The sequence below is a fragment of the Tachysurus fulvidraco genome, chromosome 13 (assembly GCF_022655615.1).
Source record: "Tachysurus fulvidraco isolate hzauxx_2018 chromosome 13, HZAU_PFXX_2.0, whole genome shotgun sequence".
In the NCBI taxonomy this organism is placed as follows: Eukaryota; Metazoa; Chordata; class Actinopteri; order Siluriformes; family Bagridae; genus Tachysurus; species Tachysurus fulvidraco.
The window spans coordinates 24,588,167-24,607,035 of record NC_062530.1 but is presented as its reverse complement, the minus strand read 5'-3'; the positions used below and the strand labels follow the sequence as shown (position 1 = coordinate 24,607,035).

Below are 18,869 nucleotides of genomic sequence, written 5' to 3'. Positions count from 1 at the left end.
TTTTTGTAACGTGTCTGTCCGTGTTTTCCCCTTGTTTCTGTCTGCTGTCTCTCCCTGATGTTAATTGTTTTCTCCGCCCACTCATTGTTCACCATGGACTCTAATTACATTCCATCACTTCCCCAGGTGTCTTGTCTTTGTCTCTAATCGTCTCTGCTTTGTGATTGGCTTCTGTCTACTATATTTACTCTGTCTGTTCACTTCCCTGTTGTTGGTCAGTGTTGGTGTTGGTGTTGGGTTCGGTTCTCTGTTCTCTGTTCTCTGTTGAGTGTTCTGCCTTGTGTTTGTCTGCCTGTTCTTCTGTGTTTGCTCATTAAATGGATTACTTACTGCATTTGGATCCCTCTCGCCTTTGTCTCCCCGTGTCACACCGTGACAGAACGACCAACCACATGGATCCAGCAGAAATCCTGTTTTGTCTACGTCAGGAGGACTCCACAGTCGAGGAATACACGGAGGTATTCGTGGACCTGTGCAACGAGGTCAACTTTGGGGAGAAGGCCCTAAAAGACATTTTCAGGCATGGACTGGAGAGCGTTACGCCATTTAATGCCATCTAGCCGGGAGATAGAGTCATTCTCGGACTTCGTCAATTTGGCATTGCTCTTGGGCGGGTCCGCGCTAAGCCTGAGCAGTGTAAAGACGGAAGCCGGCCGTAAATATTTTTTTTGGGGGGGGGCAGCAAGCATCGGGGTCCGTGGGCCACAGAGTGGAATCAGCCACGGACGCCCGAATGCTCCACAGTGCCTCCGCCCAGACCAGTCCCGTGCACACCCGTGATTGAGCCAGTTCCCATGGCTACCGTACCGGCGAGCTCGGCTGAGGTCTGTGCTAACCGGCTGGTCTCCAAACTGGCGGATACCCCGATGAGGTCGGCTCGGGCGGCCGGCATCCCTAAGCCGCCAGCTGGACCAGACGGGTCGCCGGAACCGACCGGGTCGACGGAGCCTGCCGAACCGACCGGGTCGATGGAACCGGCCGGGTCGACGGAGCTTGCCGAACCGACCGGGTCGACGGAGCCTGCCGAACCGACCGGGTCGACGGAGCCTGCCGAACCGACCGGGTCGATGGAACCGACCGGGTCGACGGAACCTGCCGAACCGACCGGGTAGACGGAACCTGCCGAACCGACCGGGTCGACGGAACCTGCAGAACCGACCGGGTCGACGGAACCTGCCGAACCGACCGAGTCGACGGAACCGACCGGGTTGTCTGTGGGTTGTCTGTCTGTGTCTGTCTGGAATGTAATTAGTGTCCATGGTGAGCAATGAGTGGGCGCAGCAAACAATTAACATCAGGAAGAGACGGCAGACCGAAACAAGGGGAAAACACAGACAGACACATTACAGAGCCCCCCCCCTACGAGCGGCTTCCAGACGCTCCCAAGTCCCCAAAACCCAGTCCAGGAGGGTGGAGCGAAGGCATAACCAGGGTGGGAGGGCGGGTCGGGTCCGTGTAGTGGTGGCGCCAGCCGAGCAGGAGGCCGGGGCGGCGCCGGCAGAGCAGGAGGCCAGGGCGGCATCGGCAGAGCAGGAGGCCAAGGCGGTGCCGGGAGAACAGGAGGCCAGGGCGGAGCCGGCAGAGCAGGAGGCCAAGGCGGCGCCGGGAGAACAGGAGGCCAGGGCGGAGCCGGCAGAGCAGTTGGCCAGGGCAGAGCCGGCGGAGCAGGTGGCCAGGGCAGAGCCGGCAGAGCAGGTGGCCAGGGCAGAGCCGGCAGAGCAGGAGGCCAAGGCGGCGCCGGGAGAACAGGAGGCCAGGGCGGAGCCGGCAGAGCAGGAGGCCAGGTCGGAGCCGGCAGAGCAGGTGGCCAGGGTGGAGCCGGCAGAGCAGGTGGCCAGGGCGGTGCCGGAGGCGAAGCCGGAGACCAGAGCAGGACTAGAGACCAAGGTGGTGCCGGAGGCGGAGCCTGAGACCAGAGCAGGACCGGAGACCAGGGTGGTTCGCTCGGCTCGGCTGGTTCTGTCGACCCGGTCGGTTTGGCTGGTTCTGTCGACCCGGTCGGTTTGGCTGGTTCCGTCGACCCGGTCGGTTCGGCAGGTTCCGTCGACCCGGTCGCTTCGGCAGGGTCCGTCGACCCGGTCGCTTCGGTCGACCCGGTCGGCTTGGCAGGTTCCGTCGACCCGGTCGCTTCGGTCGACCCGGTCGCTTCGGTCGACCCGGTCGGCTCGGCAAGTTCCGTTGACCCGGTCGCTTGGGTTGACCCAGTCGGTTTGGCAGGTTCCGTCGACCCGGTCAGTTCGGCAGGTTCCGTCGACCCGGTTGCTTCGGCAGGTTCCGTCGACCTGGTCGCTTCGGTCGACCCGGTCGGTTCGGCAGGTTGCGTCGACCCGGTAGCTTCGGTCGACCCGGTCAGTTCAGCAGGTACCGTCGACCCGGTCGCTTCGGTCGACCCGGTCGCTTCGGCAGGTTCCATCTACCCGGTCAGTTCGGCAGATTCCGTCGACCCGGTCGGTTCCGTCGACCCGGCCGGTTCGGCAGGTTCCGTCGACCCGATCCGTTCGGCTGGTTCCGGCGACCCGGCTGGTTCCGGCGACCCGGCTGGTCCAGCTGGCGGCTTAGGGATGCCGGCCGCCCGAGACGACCTCATCGGTGTGTCCGCCAGTTTGGAGACCAGCCGGTTAACACGGACCTCTGCCGAGCTCGCCGGTATGGTAGCCATGAGAACTGGCTCGGTCACTGGTGTGCGCGGGACTGGGCTGGACCCCGATGCTTGCTGCCCCCCCCCAAAATATTTACGGCCGGCTTCCGTCTCTGCACTGCTCAAGGTTAATGCGGACCCGCCCAAGAGCAACGCCAAGTTGACGAAATCCGAGAATGATTCGATCTCTCGGCCAGCCGGCATCAAGTGGCGCACCTTGCTCTCCAGTCCATACCTGAAAATGTCTTTCAGGGCCTTCTCCCCAAAGTTGACCTCATTGCACAGGTCCACGAACACCTCCGTATATTCCTCAACTGGGGAGTCCTCCTGACGTAGACAGAACAGGATTTCTGCTGGATCCATTCGGTTGGTCATTCTGTCACGATGTGACACGGTGAGACAAAAGGCGAGTGAGGATCCAAATGCAGTTTGATGATTTAATGAAAAAAACGGACACAGATAAGCAGGCAAAAACAGGCTGGAACATAGAGCGGAGGAGGGAACAGGAAAAGTCCGTCCGCAGGTTCCGTCGACCCGGTCACTTCGGTCGACCCGGTCGGTTCGGCAGGTTCTGTCGACCCGGTAGGTTCGGCAGGTTCTGTCGACCCGGTCGGTTCGGCAGGTTCCGTCGACTCGGTCAGTTCAGCAGGTTCCGTCGACCCGGTCCGTTCAGCAGGTTTCGTCGACTCGGCTGGTTCCGGCAACCCGGCTGGTTCCGGCGACCCGGTCGGTTCCGGCGACCCGGTCGGTTCCAGCGACCCGGCTGGTTCCGGCGACCCGGCTGGTCCAGCTGGCGGCTTAGGGATGCCGGCCGCCCGAGCCGACCTCATCGGGGTGTCCGCCAGTTTGGAGAACAGCCGGTTAGCACGGACCTCAGCCGAGCTTGCCGGTACGGTAGCCATGAGAACTGGCTCGGTCACTGGTGTGCGCGGGACTGGGCTGGATGGAGACACTGTAGGGCATTCGGGCGTCCGTGGCTGATTCCACTCTGTGGCCCATGGACCCCGATGCTTGCTGCCCCCCCCCCAAAAAAAAATATTTACGTCCGGCTTCCGTCTCTGCACTGCTCAAGGTTAATGCGGACCCGCCCAAGAGCAACGCCAAGTTGACGAAATCCGAGAATGATTCGATCTCTCAGCCAGCCGGCATCAAGTGGCGCACCTTGCTCTCCAGTCCATACCTGAAAATGTCTTTCAGGGCCTTCTCCCCAAAGTTGACCTCATTGCACAGGTCCACGAACACCTCCGTATATTCCTCGACTGGGGAGTCCTCCTGACGTAGACAGAACAGGATTTCTGCTGGATCCATTCGGTTGGTCATTCTGTCACGATGTGACACGGTGAGACAAAAGGCGAGTGAGGATCCAAATGCAGTTTGATGATTTATTGAAAAAAACGGACACAGCTAAGCAGGCAAAAACAGGCTAGAACATAGAGCGAGCAGGGAACAGGAAAAGGAACAGAAACAGACAACATAACAGACCAAACACCAACAACGACCAACACCAGGGAAGTGAACAGACAGAGTAAATGTAGTAGACAGGAGCCAATCACAGAGCAGAGATAATCAGAGACAAAGACAAGACACATACCAACAGAGACTTATAAATAAACTTTTTATATAAACATGTATATAAACATATAGATTTGTATGTGTAAAAAACTGAGAGAAAATTATTAATGTGGGCTGAAAATAAAATAAAAAAATAAATAGTCAATAAAAAATGGTAAATTTACCTTCTTGCTTAGGTTAAAAAAAAGTTAATTACATAATAAAAAAAAAAATTATATATTATCATTTCACTATTACTGATCTGTTCATTGAGAATCTGTTCATTGCTTCCACAAAGAATTTATACTTATATTTATAAGAAAAATATTAATATTCCTGTACAACATTGTTTAATAATAATAATAATAATAATAATAATAATAATAATAATAATAATAACAATAATAATAATAATAACTATTATTATTATTATTGTTATTATTATTATTATTGTCAAATTAATTGTATTTGTATTGCATTTTTAACAATAGACATCATCATACAGAAATATATTAATCCAGGATAAACAATTGCACATTTTATCCCTTACATGTAAGCCAGCGGGCATCGGTGATGCACTGGTGAGTAAAAACTCATCCACTTCTAGGCGACACCAGATAGTGCAAGTAAATAATTTCCTTTCTATGTGTAAAATATGCTCAAAGTGCAGAATCGTTCAATCAGGGAAATTATTCTGGATTTAATATGAAGTCGATTTTGTTAAAGTCAGAAAGAACTGATCACTGCAGACTCAAAAGAAAATCCACAGTAAACCCAGGGATATACAGTCTGTTCCTGTGGAGCCATCCTCAGCATCAAGTGATCAATAACAACTTAAAAAAATAAACATCATCTGTTATTTGTTTGTTTGATCATTTCAAATACATTTTGATGCACTGCACTGAAAATAAAAATCTTAGCAAGTAAAATGATTGTAAATATAGACACAATGATCTAGTAATTCCTATACAATCATGACTAGATGCTAGAAATGCTAGATTTTGTATATATTTAGGATATTGTAATGTATCCTATAATATAAATAAAGCATAAAGTTATCTTGTATTGTGATTAATCTATAATTAAAAAAAACTAGCTAATTTGGGATTTTTATTCAATGAAGAACAACATTTCACTTAAGCCCTTATATGTTTTCTATAAAATAAAATAAAAAAAGAAAAGAAGAATTGATTTATCATGTATTAAAGCAGCAATGACAATTTCTTTACCACTGGCTCGAGCTCTGGATGTAGTAAAATAAGCTAATGAATAGGACACAGTGTCATGGAAATGCTTCTGTCAAAAAAGCTCTCAGAGTCTCAGTTTAAAAGCCAACAGAGCCTGAAACAACCTTGCCTGCCCCTACCCTTATGTCTTGGGGTGAGATTTTAAAAACATGGTTACACACATCCGATCGTGTCTGTTTTGATCTATGTTCATGTCAGTGGTGCAACTGAACTACAACTTTGATTGGTTATTATTTTTATTGTCTAACCTGAAACCTGACTTGTGCTGAAACCTTCACATTCACACTGAGCATCTACACAATGAACAGAATTAAGTTATGGCAAAATGGCAAAAATATCAAATTGTCTTTGATTTATTTTCTATGCAATGTTGCATATTGTACTAATTTAAAAAAAAAAAAAAAAGATTTTTTGATTGTTTTACAGATCTGCCTCTACCAGAAAACTTTTTTTCTAAGAAAGAAAGAAAGAAAGAAAGAAAGAAAGAAAGAAAGAAAGAAAGAAAGAAAGACACGGTGAGACAAAAGGCGAGTGAGGATCCAAATGCAGTTTGATGATTTAATGAAAAAACCGGACACAGCTAAGCAGGCAAAAACAGGCTAGAACATAGAGCGGAGCAGGGAACAGGAAAAGGAACAGGAACAGACAACATAACAGACCAAACACCAACAACGACCAACACCAGGGAAGTGAACCGACAGAGTAAATGTAGTAGACAGGAGCCAATCACAGAGCAGAGATAATCAGAGACAAAGACAAGACACCTGGGGAAAAGATGGAATGTAATTAGTGTCCATGGTGAGCAATGAGTGGGCGGAGCAAACAATTAACATCAGGGAGAGACGGCAGGCCGAAACAAGGGGAAAACACAGACAGACACATTACAGAGCCCCCCCCCCACGAGCGGCTTCCAGACGCTCCCAAGTCCCCAAAACCCAGTCCGGGAGGGTGGAGCGAAGGCGCAACTAGGGTGGGAGGGCGGGTCGGGTCCGTGTAGTGGTGGCGCCAGCCGAGCAAGAGGCCGGGGTGGCGCCGGCAGAGCAGGAGGCCAGGGCGGCGCCGGTAGAGCAGGAGGCCAAGGCGGCGCCGGGAGAACAGGAGGCCAGGGCGGAGCCGGCAGAGCAGGAGGCCAAGGCGGCGCCGGGAGAGCAGGAGGCCAGGGCGGTGCCGGAGGCGGAGCCGGAGACCAGTAGCAGGACCGGAGACCAGGGCGGTGCCGGAGGCGGAGCCGGAGACCAGAGCAGGACCGGAGACCAGGGTGGTGCCGAAAGCGGAGCCAGAGACCAGAGCAGGACCGGAAACCAGGGTGGTACTGGAGGCGGAGCCAGAGACCATAACGGAGTTGGTAGCCAGGGTGGTGCTCTGGACAGAGTTCAGGGAGTTTGGGTGTCACGATGTTGACTGCGTTCTCCGACTCAGTCATTTCGGTCGACCCGGCTGGTTCCCTCGGCTCGGCTGGTTCCGTCAACCCGGTCGGTTCGACAGGTTCCGTCGACCCAGTCGGTTCGGCAGGTTCCATCAACCCGGTCGGTTTGGTCGACCCGGTCGCTTCGGCAGGTTCCGTCGACCCGGTCGGTTCGGTCGACCAGGTAGGTTCGGCAGGTTCCGTCGACCCGGTCGCTTCGGCAGGTTCCGTCGACCCGGTCGCTTCCGTCAACCCGGTCGGTTCGGCTGGTTCCATCAACCCGGTCGGTTCCGTCGACCCGGTCGGTTCGGCAGGTTCCGTTGACCCGGTCGCTTCGGTCGACCCGGTCGGTTCGGCAGGTTCCGTCGACCCGGTCGCTTCGGCAGGTTCCGTCGACCCGGTCGGTTCGGTCGACCAGGTAGGTTCGGCAGGTTCCATTGACCCGGTTGGTTCGGCAGGTTCTGTCGACCCGGTCAGTTCCGTCGACCCGGTCGGTTCGGCAGGTTCCGTCGACCCGGTCGCTTCGGTCGACCCGGTCGGTTCGGCTGGTTCCATCAACCCGGTCGGTTCCGTCGACCCGGTCGGTTCGGCAGGTTCCGTTGACCCGGTCGCTTCGGTCGACCCGGTCGGTTCGGCAGGTTCCGTCGACCCGGTCGCTTCGGCAGGTTCCGTCGACCCGGTCGGTTCGGTCGACCAGGTAGGTTCGGCAGGTTCCATTGACCCGGTTGGTTCGGCAGGTTCTGTCGACCCGGTCAGTTCCGTCGACCCGGTCGGTTCGGCAGGTTCCGTCGACCCGGTCGCTTCGGTCGACCCGGTCGGTTCGGCAGGTTACGTCGACCCGGTCGCTTCGGTCGACCCAGTCGGTTCGGCAGGTTCCGTTGACCCGGTCGCTTCGGTCGACCCGGTTGGTTCGGCAGGTTCCGTCGACCCGGTCGCTTCGGCAGGTTCCGTCGACCCGGTCGCTTCCGTCAACCCGGTCGGTTCGGCTGGTTCCATTGACCCGGTTGGTTCGGCAGGTTCTGTCGACCCGGTCAGTTCCGTCGACCCGGTCGCTTCGGTCGACCCGGTCGGTTCGGCAGGTTACGTCGACCCAGTCGGTTCGGCAGGTTCCGTCGACCCGGTCGGTTCCGTCGACCCGGTCGGTTCGGCAGGTTCGATCGACCCGGTCGGTTCGGTCGGTTCGGCCGGTTCCGTCGACCCGGTCGGTTCCGTCGACCCGGTCGGTTGGGCAGGTTCCGTTGACCTGGTCCGTTCAGCAGGTTCTGTCGACTCGGCTAGTTCCGGCGACCCAGCTGGTTCCGGCGACCCGGCTGGTTCCGGCGACCCGGCTGGTCCAGCTGGCGGCTTAGGGATGCCGGCCGCCCGAGCCGACCTCATCGGGGTGTCCGCCAGTTTGGAGACCAGCCAATCACAGAGCAGAGATAATCAGAGACAAGACACCTGGGGAAAAGATGGAATGTAATTAGTGTCCATGGTGAGCAATGAGTGGGCGGAGCAAACAATTAACATCAGGGAGAGACGGCAGGCCGAAAGAAAGACATTACAGAAAGAAAGAAAGAAAGAAAGAAAGAAAGACACATTACAGACACATTACAGAAAGAAAGAAAGAAAGAAAGAAAGAAAGAAAGAAAGAAAGAAAGAAAGAAAGAAAGAATAAACAAACCAGATATTTAAAATATAAAACAAAGATGCAGAATATAGTATTTTTATCATTTAATTAAACATATGGGTAGTTGACAAATGACCAAGAAAAAGTACTTTTTTTGGAAAGCATAACTTTTTAACATACATATAAGGTACATATATTTGTAAGTTACATATATTTGTGGAGTATGAAAACTGCAGTTTCAGAAAATAGTACTGGTCACTCATTTTGTCAATGACTACATATTTTTTTCACTTTTTCACTCAACAATACTGTAAATGTGTCCTATGGTGTGACATTTAAAAAGTACTAAGAAATTATATTAAATAACATAAAATAAATACTTGTTCACATTATTAAAACATTATTTTCTTAAAGTGATATTTATTTTACATGAAAGTACTAATTAGAATCAATCTTAACAACTTCAGTGGTCTTAAAACATAGTTCAATATTTAAACAATTCTGAGAGAAATACTTAACATGTGCACTTCTCATGGCCTTCATAGGGGTCTTCAGTCACATGACCTTGAGTGGGGTCTTTCAATTAAATATAGTTGTCCATGATATTGCCCAAATTAAAATTAGGTTTTTGCATAACACCAAAGGACATTTTTTTGTGTGACAAACTTTATGAAATTCCTACACTTTTAGAAATGTATGTATATGAAAAGTGATGGCCACTTAGTGAAATAGACACTTGCACAATTATGCCAGGAGTGTTCATTAAGATTTTTAAACATTATTTTCTTTATTTATAAAATGTAATATTTATGAAATAATGTTGTCTACCGTCACACCATAGGACAATTTTGAGATTTGGCTCAAAGTTCTAAAAAACTAACAATAACTTGGGTATTAAAACAACAAATTCATATAAAACAAGAAAATGTTTAACCATTTACAGTATTCTAAATTATGAAAATGTGAAATAAATTATGTTTTATCTTCTGTGACAGTGAAAAAGCCATGTCACGTCAACTACCCATATACTAATATGTTTAACAAATAAAACATTTTTAGCATTTGCCACAAACCCTTTTCCAGAAAGACTTAAATGTTATCTAATTTTATATACCAGTGAAATTAAAGGTAAAGGGCCTTGCTTTGTGCAAATACAAAATAGAAAAATTGTGAATGCCTATTCATGGCCTATTGATGTGAAACACTTAAACTGGTTGTGGTACAAGTTCCCTAAAGGCTCCCTGAAGTGTTTGTGAGGGTAAATAACAAAGTTCTGGTTGATTATCAAATATATTTGGTTATAAAAATATTCTAAAGATCTCTAACATCGTTTCAGTCCCTGCAGGATTTTGCAAAGTTTTTTTTTTTTTTTTTGTGATTGTTGCTTGCTTGTGCTGAGTAAATAAATAAATAAATAAATAAACGAATAAATGAAATAAATAAATAAATAAATAAATAAATAAATAAATAACTTGCTATTTGAAATGTGAAATTGTGAGCACATGATTCTTCTTTAAAACTCCTACCGGTGAAGACACATACTCTATGTACTGACCTTCTCTAATAGCTCTACTCGTGTTCCGACACACAAACGGATGGGGTTTTGACTAAATGTGTGTTGTAATGATGTCCCACAACCCGTCTTGGCCCAATGCTGTGGAAGATCTGCGGCCATTTTGGAAAAATTTCAAGCTATTCCGAATCTCACCGAGTTAACTTTAATGTACTGCAATCAGAAAATCAAGAAATCCTGGAGGGACTGATTAAAAAACGGATTTTGCCTCGTCGCGTCTGGTCACCAAAAGTCAGTGAAGGAGTAAAGATGGGATTAATTAGAGAGGCACCAGAATAGATTAAGAGGTTTCACATCAACACTTCATGAATGCTTCTGATTATATTTTTTTTAACTGTAGATACGTTTATTAATATTTTCACCATATTTTAATATATTAATATTAAAATTAATATTAACATTTAATATTATGGGCTGTTTGATGCAGATTCCATGACTTCAGTGCATTTGTGTTCCAGGACGTAGGTGAATAATTATGTAATTCACTTTAATATCTGGGTATATGAGAAGCAAACAAATATTGTCTTTTAGCTCATATATTCATATTTGTGATTATTATTTTATTAGTTTTTATTATATTTATTATTTATGTAACTTTTTATTCCTTTTAAAAATTTAAGGTTTTATTTAACTATGTACAGTCAAGATGCAATTATTGTTATTTATTTTTTAATATTTCTTTTTGCATGTTATTATGTGGTTATTATTATTTATTGCAAGACTGTATAAATGAGACAAATAATAACATAAACATATAAATATATTTTTAAAATGATTTTTTTAATTTTTTGTTTTAATGATAAAAAATGTATTTGTACTAAAGGAATATGCCTCTGAAAAAAACATCTATACACAAGACGCTGACAAAATCATATTTTCTTCCACATTTCAACTTTCAGATCCGTTTAACAATCGTATATGGACATGATACTGAAATAACAAGTTACTTGCACACAGAAAGAAATATTTTCCATTTTAAGTTGCAAACTCGTTATAAGCCCGAGCACACATTTGATCCGTCACCAGGTCAATAACTGATTTTATTTTTTTTAGTTCATTTACATTTTTTCAGATTGTCCAAAGATCTCAGCATGTGACGTTACGAGCACACGAAATACTCTCCACAGTAATGTAGCTCTCTCTCAGTCAACACACTCCTCTGTCTCATGCTTATGCACCGATAAATAAAGTGCTTTATCTCTTCTCACACACACACACACACACACACACACACACACACACACACACACACACACACACACACACACAATCTATTAATTGATCACAATAATGACATTTAAAATATTCATACATATGATGATGATGATTATGATGATGATGATGATGATGATGCTTATTAATATTTTTCTATTACCAATTTATATTAAACTGTAGGTTTTAAGCTCCTGCTTAGGTCACTTCTTATTAAAAAAAATTCCTGTCAGTTTTACAGAACTTGTTAAAACTGTTGAGCAATTTCACATATTTATAATTTATTTCCACATTAAATAAAGAAAAGTCCTGCACAGAGCACTTTTTAATCCATAAGCAAGAGTCATAATCTTTAAGATTGCATGTAATTTTGCATTTGCATAAAATTTGTAAATTTGCATGCATTCTGGAGTTAGAAGAAGTGTCAAAGCAGGAGCCCGAGTTTGCTCAACATCCTGTTTGCTGTGTGCTCATTTTGGAATCTTAACCAAAGTTGTAAAATTCCAGTTCAAATCAATCTGAAAGGTGAAGCTATGCTAGGTTAAGACCGCAGACATACGTTCGTAAACCTTATAACTGTTAAAGATAGTGTAGCTGAATACATTGTGCTGCAAGTCACTGAGTAATATACATTAAGCTGAAAGACTGAATAATACATTAAGCTGTGAGAGTAAGATGTTATTAACAGAATGAAATTACTGTAGAACTAAACTAGAACTGAGGAAACATTTATTAAAATATATTTCTTTATTTATTAGTATCTATATGAATCATTTAAAATATATATGGCAATATATTCACATATTAACTGCGTTAAAATTAGCTGCATAAACACAGTATTGGCACATTTGTTTTCATTTCTTCATGACTTGACATTACCTACAGTGACACTCAAGTCAAAGAGAACAGCAAAATGATTTGAAATTACAAGCATGCTGGAACAGTTGCTGGAGTCGACGTGACACACCTGATCAATGATTTACAATTATTTATATATAAATTGTATTGCTGGAAGAATTCAGCCAGACGTAGGACTTTCATCATCCATTTAGCCATCTATTTTTCAGACATCTGTTCATCCAGGCTTCCATTGGTTTGATGTACGGATGTATGGATGGATGGATAGATGGATGGATGGATGGATGGATAGATGGATAGATGAATGGATGGGCAGATGGATGATATTTAGGCAGGTATGATGTATAGAGTGATGTATTGAGAAGATCTGTATGCTCCTCGACTGTTGCTCCGGTACATCATTATAGCTCAGATATTGCAGCTCAGGTACTGTACTCTCTGTGTGTGACCCACAGACACACTTGCTATTTTTTATCTATTTCTGTGTGTGTGTGTGTGTGGAGCAGAGCAATGTTTTGGATCTATTTTTTAGAAAGCTCTTTTTGACTGAGACCTCTGGTCTCTCCATAGTTTGTGTCGATGGTGCTCTTGGTGGTTAATGTCATGCTTTGTCCTCGAGATGGCTCCTCTGAAGCAAAGTTGAGTACACTCTTCAGGGTCTTAGTCAAGCTTTCCCTAAACCCTCGGCCCAGGCAAACATAGAGCATCGGATTCAGACAGCTGTTGAAGTAAGCCAGGCAGAGAGCTAATGTCTGCGCCAGGTGAAGGTTTGCCTTTGTTTTGTCCACTGCTTTAGTCCATATAAGCATAACGATGTCAATGATATGAAAGGGAATCCAGCACACAAAGAAAGTGATCACTACAGCTAGGATGACCCTCAAGGTACGTGACGACCTCTCGTTTTTCTTCTTGTGTGCCCTCTTGTACACTGCCCAATGGCTTAAACAGATTATAATGAAAGGTAGAAGAAAACCAAACAGGAAACGCATCACAACCATGGCCCAAGCATGCACCTCATTTAAGTAATGGCCAAGACACACTTTCTTCGACCCATGATCTGTTTCACTCATGTGGATGAACTGGGGAATGGTCCCAATTAGTGCTATCACCCAGGTACCCAGACAGACCCAACGAGCCAAATGCGGCTGCCTCCAGTTCTGGCACCAAGCAGGCTGAGTGACAAGGAGCCAGCGGTCCAAACTGATGATCGTTAATATCAGCACGCTGCAGTACATGAACAGATACAGTAGGCCATGAAGTATTTTGCAGGCTAATGGACCAAAGGGCCAGTGCAAATCTTGAGCCAGTGGCACCATGAGCAGGGGTAGGGATAAACAGCACAGAAGGTCAGTCAAGGCCAGGTTCAGAAACCACTGGGCATTAACTGAACGGGGCATCCTGAATCCAGTCACCCAGACGACCAGACCGTTGCCAGGGACACCCAACAAGAAGACTATCGCATAGCAGATCAGTGCAAACCAGTGACGCCAACCGAGCACGGATATTTCAGTTTTGTCGAACAGCGTACAGTTTTTTTCACCACCACATGGGTCTGTTAGGTTGGAGAAATCATAGGTTGTGTAGTAATCATCATCTTCACCCATTTTATCTGTGAGGGGAAGGACAAGAGCAGAAAGATATTTTGTGGTTTACATTTTGACAAAGTTTGGTGTAAATGTTAATCTGTTCTTTATCTTCTGGAACATCTCATATGGAACAGGACAAGGTTAATAAGTTTAGACTTTAAATGCTTGGCACTATGATGGATCCATGTCAGTGGATTCATCTGTACCTTTAGTTACTATGCAATTTAATTATAATATATTTTAAGAACGTATTTCAGGTACATAATTAGAAAAAATCGGCCACAGACATAAGAGTGAAGACTTATAAAAAGGGTATAATCCAAAATAATCTATATAATCTATATAGCTAAAATATAATTTATATAATTTAATAAAATCTATCCTATCTATATGAATCAATATCTTTCCTTCCTTACCTTAAAAAACAACAACAACAAAAAAACAAAGCCCAAATCAAATCCTTTCCTTTTCCAGGTTTCCTGCTCTCAGGATCTGTTACTTACATTTAGATGAACTGCAGAAAGTTGAATAATGTGGTTGGTTGAGTTTGAATGTGGTATCAGGATTTTGACAGGTTCAGGCTCTTGTGTGTGATTTGCAATCTCTTCTTGTGTTGTCTTCTGCAATTTGTATATATTGAGGCAGAAAGGAAGTGACTATGTCTAAAACTACGTCGAACAGCTTTGGAACCTACGCCTTTATTGCACCACAGATAACACCGTTGGCTAACGTTCGGTCTGAGGGGAGGGTGAGTTTTAAGTTCTTCTCCTAACATTTTGGAATAAAGTCATACATATGACAGAACAAAGTTATAACCTTTTATTAATTTCAACAACTAATTTCAAATAAACAAACAAACAAACAAACAAATAAATAAACAAACAAAATGAAAGATGGTGTAGTGGGAGGGGAAAAGGGATCTCCACAAACCAACCCCCGGATCAAACGTGTGAGTTTTAAGTACTTCTCTCCTAGATCATTTGGAACTAAGACATACATATGACAGATCATTGGTTTGACTTTCATTTTAATTTCTTTATTCCTTTCTTTATTATTCTTTTATTCTTATTTCTTGTCAGGGCAATAAAACAAGATTCTTTTCTTTTACACCCCCCGGATAAAGCATGTGAGTTTAAATATACCAGATCAATGGTTTGACATTCATTAATTTCTTAATTCATTTTCTTTATTATTCTCTTATTCTTATTTCTTGTCAGGGCAATAAAACAAGATTCATTTCTTTTACAACCCCCGGATCAAACATGTGAGTTTAAATATACCAGATCAAAGTTATAACCATTTATTAATTTCAACAACTAATTTCAAATAAAACAAACAAACAAACAAACAAACAAACAAACAAATAAATAAATACATAAATAAATAATTTAAAAAAACTTTGACCTCTTTTCTTATCGCTAATGACAGCTGTCATATCAGCTGATATCTCATAGAAAAATATGGGCACAAACTGTAAAGTTAATGAAACCCGCCTCTCTCACCACATATCCCTCTCTCACCACATTCCAACAGAGACTTATAAATAAACTTTTTATATAAACACGTATATAAACATATAGTTTTGTATGTGTAAAAAAACTGAGAGAAAATTATTAATGTGGACTGAAAATAAAATAAAAAATAAAAAAATAGTCAATAAAAAATGGTAAATTTACCTTCTTGCTTAGGTAGAAAAGTAATAGGTTAATTACATAATAAAAAAATTTAAAATATTTAAAATATATTATCATTTCACTATTACTGATCTGTTCATTGAGAATCTGTTCATTGCTTCCACAAATAATTTATTCTTATATTTATAAGAAAAATATTAATATTCATGTACAACATTGTTAATAATAATAACAACAACAACAACAACAACAACAACATCAATAATAATAATAATAATAATAATAATAATAATAATAATTATTATTATTATTATTATTATTATTATCATCATCAAATTAATTGTATTTGTATAGCATTTTTAACAATGGACATCATCATACAGATGCTTTACAGAAATATATTAATCCAGGATAAACAATTGCACATTTTATCCCTTACATGTAAGCTAGCGGGCATCGGTGATGCACTGGTGAGTAAAAACTCATCCTCTTCTAGGCGACACCAGATAGTGCAATTAAATAATTTCCTTTCTATGTGTAAAATATTCTCAAAGTGCAGAATCGTTCAATCAGGGAGATTATTCTGGATTTAATATGAAGTTGATTTTGTTAAAGTCAGAAAGAACTGATCACTGCAGACTCAAAAGAAAATCCACAGTAAACCCAGGGATATACAGTCTGTTCCTGTGGAGCCATCCTCAGCATCAAGTGATCAATAACAACTTAAAAAAATAAACATCATCTGTTATTTGTTTGTTTGATCATTTCAAATACATTTTGATGCACTGCACTGAAGATAAAAATCTTAGCAAGTAAAATTATTGTAAATATAGACGCAATGATCTAGTAATTCCTATACAATCATGACTAGATGCTAGAAATGCTAGGTTTTGTATATATTTAGGATATTGTAATGTATCCTAAAGTATAAATAAAGCATAAAGTTATCTTGTATTGTGATTAATCTTTACAAAACTAGCTTTATGTCTTTATGAAACATTTCACTTAAGCCCTTATATGTTTTCTATAAAAATAAAAAAAGGAGAAAAGAAGAATTGATTTATCATGTATTAAAGCAGCAATGACAATTTCTTTACCACTGGCTCGAGCTCTGGATGTAGTAAAATAAGCTACTTGCACAAAATGCTTGCACCATGTATGGAATAAAAACACTGTCAATAATAATCGTACGTAATTCAAAGCATTTGTGTGTAAATTTGAATTTTGTGGAGTTGGATCCCAAAATCTACGGCCACGACAGTTTACAGATACGAGATTTTGCGTGTTTGTTCAAATACAACTCCAAAATGTACGACTATGACAGTTTACACACACAACGCTTGTTTTCACAACACCTCTTTTTCACACACGAAAACGGTCTGCGAAACAACTGTCAAAAATACGTCATCACGTTCACAGGCATTACTATCCGAAGGAAGATGAATCGATTACACGAAGTGCGCATGCGCCTCGCCCTCTTTAAAACCACTGGCGAAATGGCGGATCAGCAGCCAAGCGCTCACTCATCGTCAGTGTTGTATAAAGTATTAGAAAGCATTACTTGAGTAAAAGTAAAAGTATCGTACTAGAAAAAGACTTCGGTAGAAGTGAAAGTCACCTTTTAGAATATTACTCAAGTAAAAGTCTTAAAGTGTCTGATATTTACTGTACTTAAGTATCAAAAGTCATTTTGTGATATTTAATGTACTTAAGTATTTGAAGTAAAAAGTAAAATATTCAGTGATTTTCGGTAGGCATAAGAGCAGGGGCGGTTCTAGGGTTTCATCTTTAGGGGGTTTTAGCCCTCAGAGAGAATTTAAAACAAGAAGAGTTTTATATTATGTATTATATGACTACATAGTAAGCCAAAAATTATGGTATTATTAAATGGCAAAAGTGGACACCAAAATTTTATGCATGATGTAATGATGCCAGTCTTGAATCAGATCAGTTCATGTATGTGTGCATTCTCTACAAACAGTGTGTCCAATGAATGCAGTCATTAATAAACTAATATTCACAAAGACCAAATCAATAAATGTTATTTTTATTTAGTATTTAATGGATTGTTTGCGTTAATATTTTGTTTGTGCTACAACTTTGGTAATAAGAATAGTGAAATTTCACTGCTTTTGGTTGCTGTATTTGCAGCTTTCCGATTAACGCTATAGATAAACGCCTCCAGCTCTGACTGCGCGTGCACGCTGCGTGTACCTGTGCTTATGCGTACAGCGTGCGGAGGGTAATGCAATCTAGGAGCAGTGATTCACCAAACCTCCCTTGTTGCAGTCACACACATTTCTTCTGATTTTATTTTGTAGTAACGAGTAATGGAGACGCTTAGTGGAAATATAACGGAGTAAAAGTATACATTTTATCTAGGAAATGTAGTGGAGTAAAAGTGAAAGTTGACATAAATTTAAATAGCGAAGTAAAGTACAGATAGGTGACATTTCTACTTAAGTACAGTAACAAAGTATTTTTACTCCGTTACATTACAACACTGCTCATCGTCTCAGGTAAGTTGGTTTTTCCTTCCAAATTCGGACATGTTTAAGGGTTATTTATCACTAATAACAGAGATGAGTAATATTACAGATATAGGTTAACTATAGTAAGTAAGATTAGCTCTCAGAGTAAGGTTACATTAGGTGCTTAAAGAATACAGCTGTTTAGGAGGTCATCACTGCAGTCTGTAGCGTGATGAGATAGGCCTACAAGAATTAGCAATTTTAAGTGTTAACTTACTAAAAGCTGTGTACATGCACTGGAATACACAGGTCATGCAATATGTGTTCACTGCTTAAGTGTTAAAGTCTATTGTTTATCAGGTTCCATTAGGTGACATCTTGCACTCAGCCCAGAATCTGGTGTCGATGTTGACCTACACCTTAAGTGTTGGACAACAGAAAATGGGGAACCAGTCCAATATCAGTGGACAGTCAGCACAAGAAAGAAGGTCCAAGTCAAATGGGCAGTCAGTGCAGCAGCAAATGGCTACAGACTGCAGTGATGACCTCCTAAACACCTGTATTCTTTAAGCACCTAATGTAACCTTACTCTGAGAGCTAATCTTACTTACTATAGTTAACCTATATCTGTAATATTACTCCTCTCTGTTATTAGTGATAAATAACCCTTAAACATGTCCGAATTTGGAAGGAAAAACCAACTTACCTGAGACGATGAGTGAGCACTTGGCTGCTGATCCGCCATTTCGGCGCCAGTGGTTTTAAAGAGGGCGAGGCGCATGCACACTTCGTGTAATCGATTCATCTTCCTTCGGATAGTAATGCCTGTGAACGTGATGACGTATTTTTGACAGTTGTTTCGCAGACCGTTTTCGTGTGTGAAAAAGAGGTGTTGTGAAAACAAGCGTTGTGTGTGTAAACTGTCATAGTCGTACATTTTGGAGTTGTATTTGAACAAACACGCAAAATCTCGTATCTGTAAACTGTCGTGGCCGTAGATTTTGGGATCCAACTCCACAAAATTCAAATTTACACACAAATGCTTTGAATTACGTACGATTATTATTGACAGTGTTTTTTCCATG

General features: G+C 43.0%; 2 protein-coding genes across 5 annotated transcripts in view; one reads left to right on the top strand and one right to left on the bottom strand.

The window, feature by feature from the left end:
* LOC113652608 (C5a anaphylatoxin chemotactic receptor 1-like) overlaps positions 1–14,336 on the bottom strand; it is a 17,414-nt gene extending 3,078 nt beyond the window's left edge. Inside the window, exons 1-2 of one of the 2 annotated variants that reach the window (XM_047822777.1) lie at positions 14,183–14,336; positions 12,577–13,702 (exon numbers count right to left, since the gene is read on the bottom strand). In XM_047822777.1, coding sequence (XP_047678733.1) covers positions 12,615–13,697 — 1,083 coding nt within the window. In that variant the 5' untranslated portion in view covers positions 13,698–13,702; positions 14,183–14,336 and the 3' untranslated portion in view covers positions 12,577–12,614. Of the gene's footprint in view, positions 1–10,784; positions 13,703–14,182 lie in introns of those variants that run through there. The other variant, XM_047822776.1, reaches the window with a different exon arrangement.
* dhx36 (DEAH (Asp-Glu-Ala-His) box polypeptide 36) overlaps positions 1–18,869 on the top strand; it is a 52,033-nt gene that overhangs the window by 22,624 nt on the left and 10,540 nt on the right. The gene's annotated exons all lie outside the window — the stretch shown is intronic.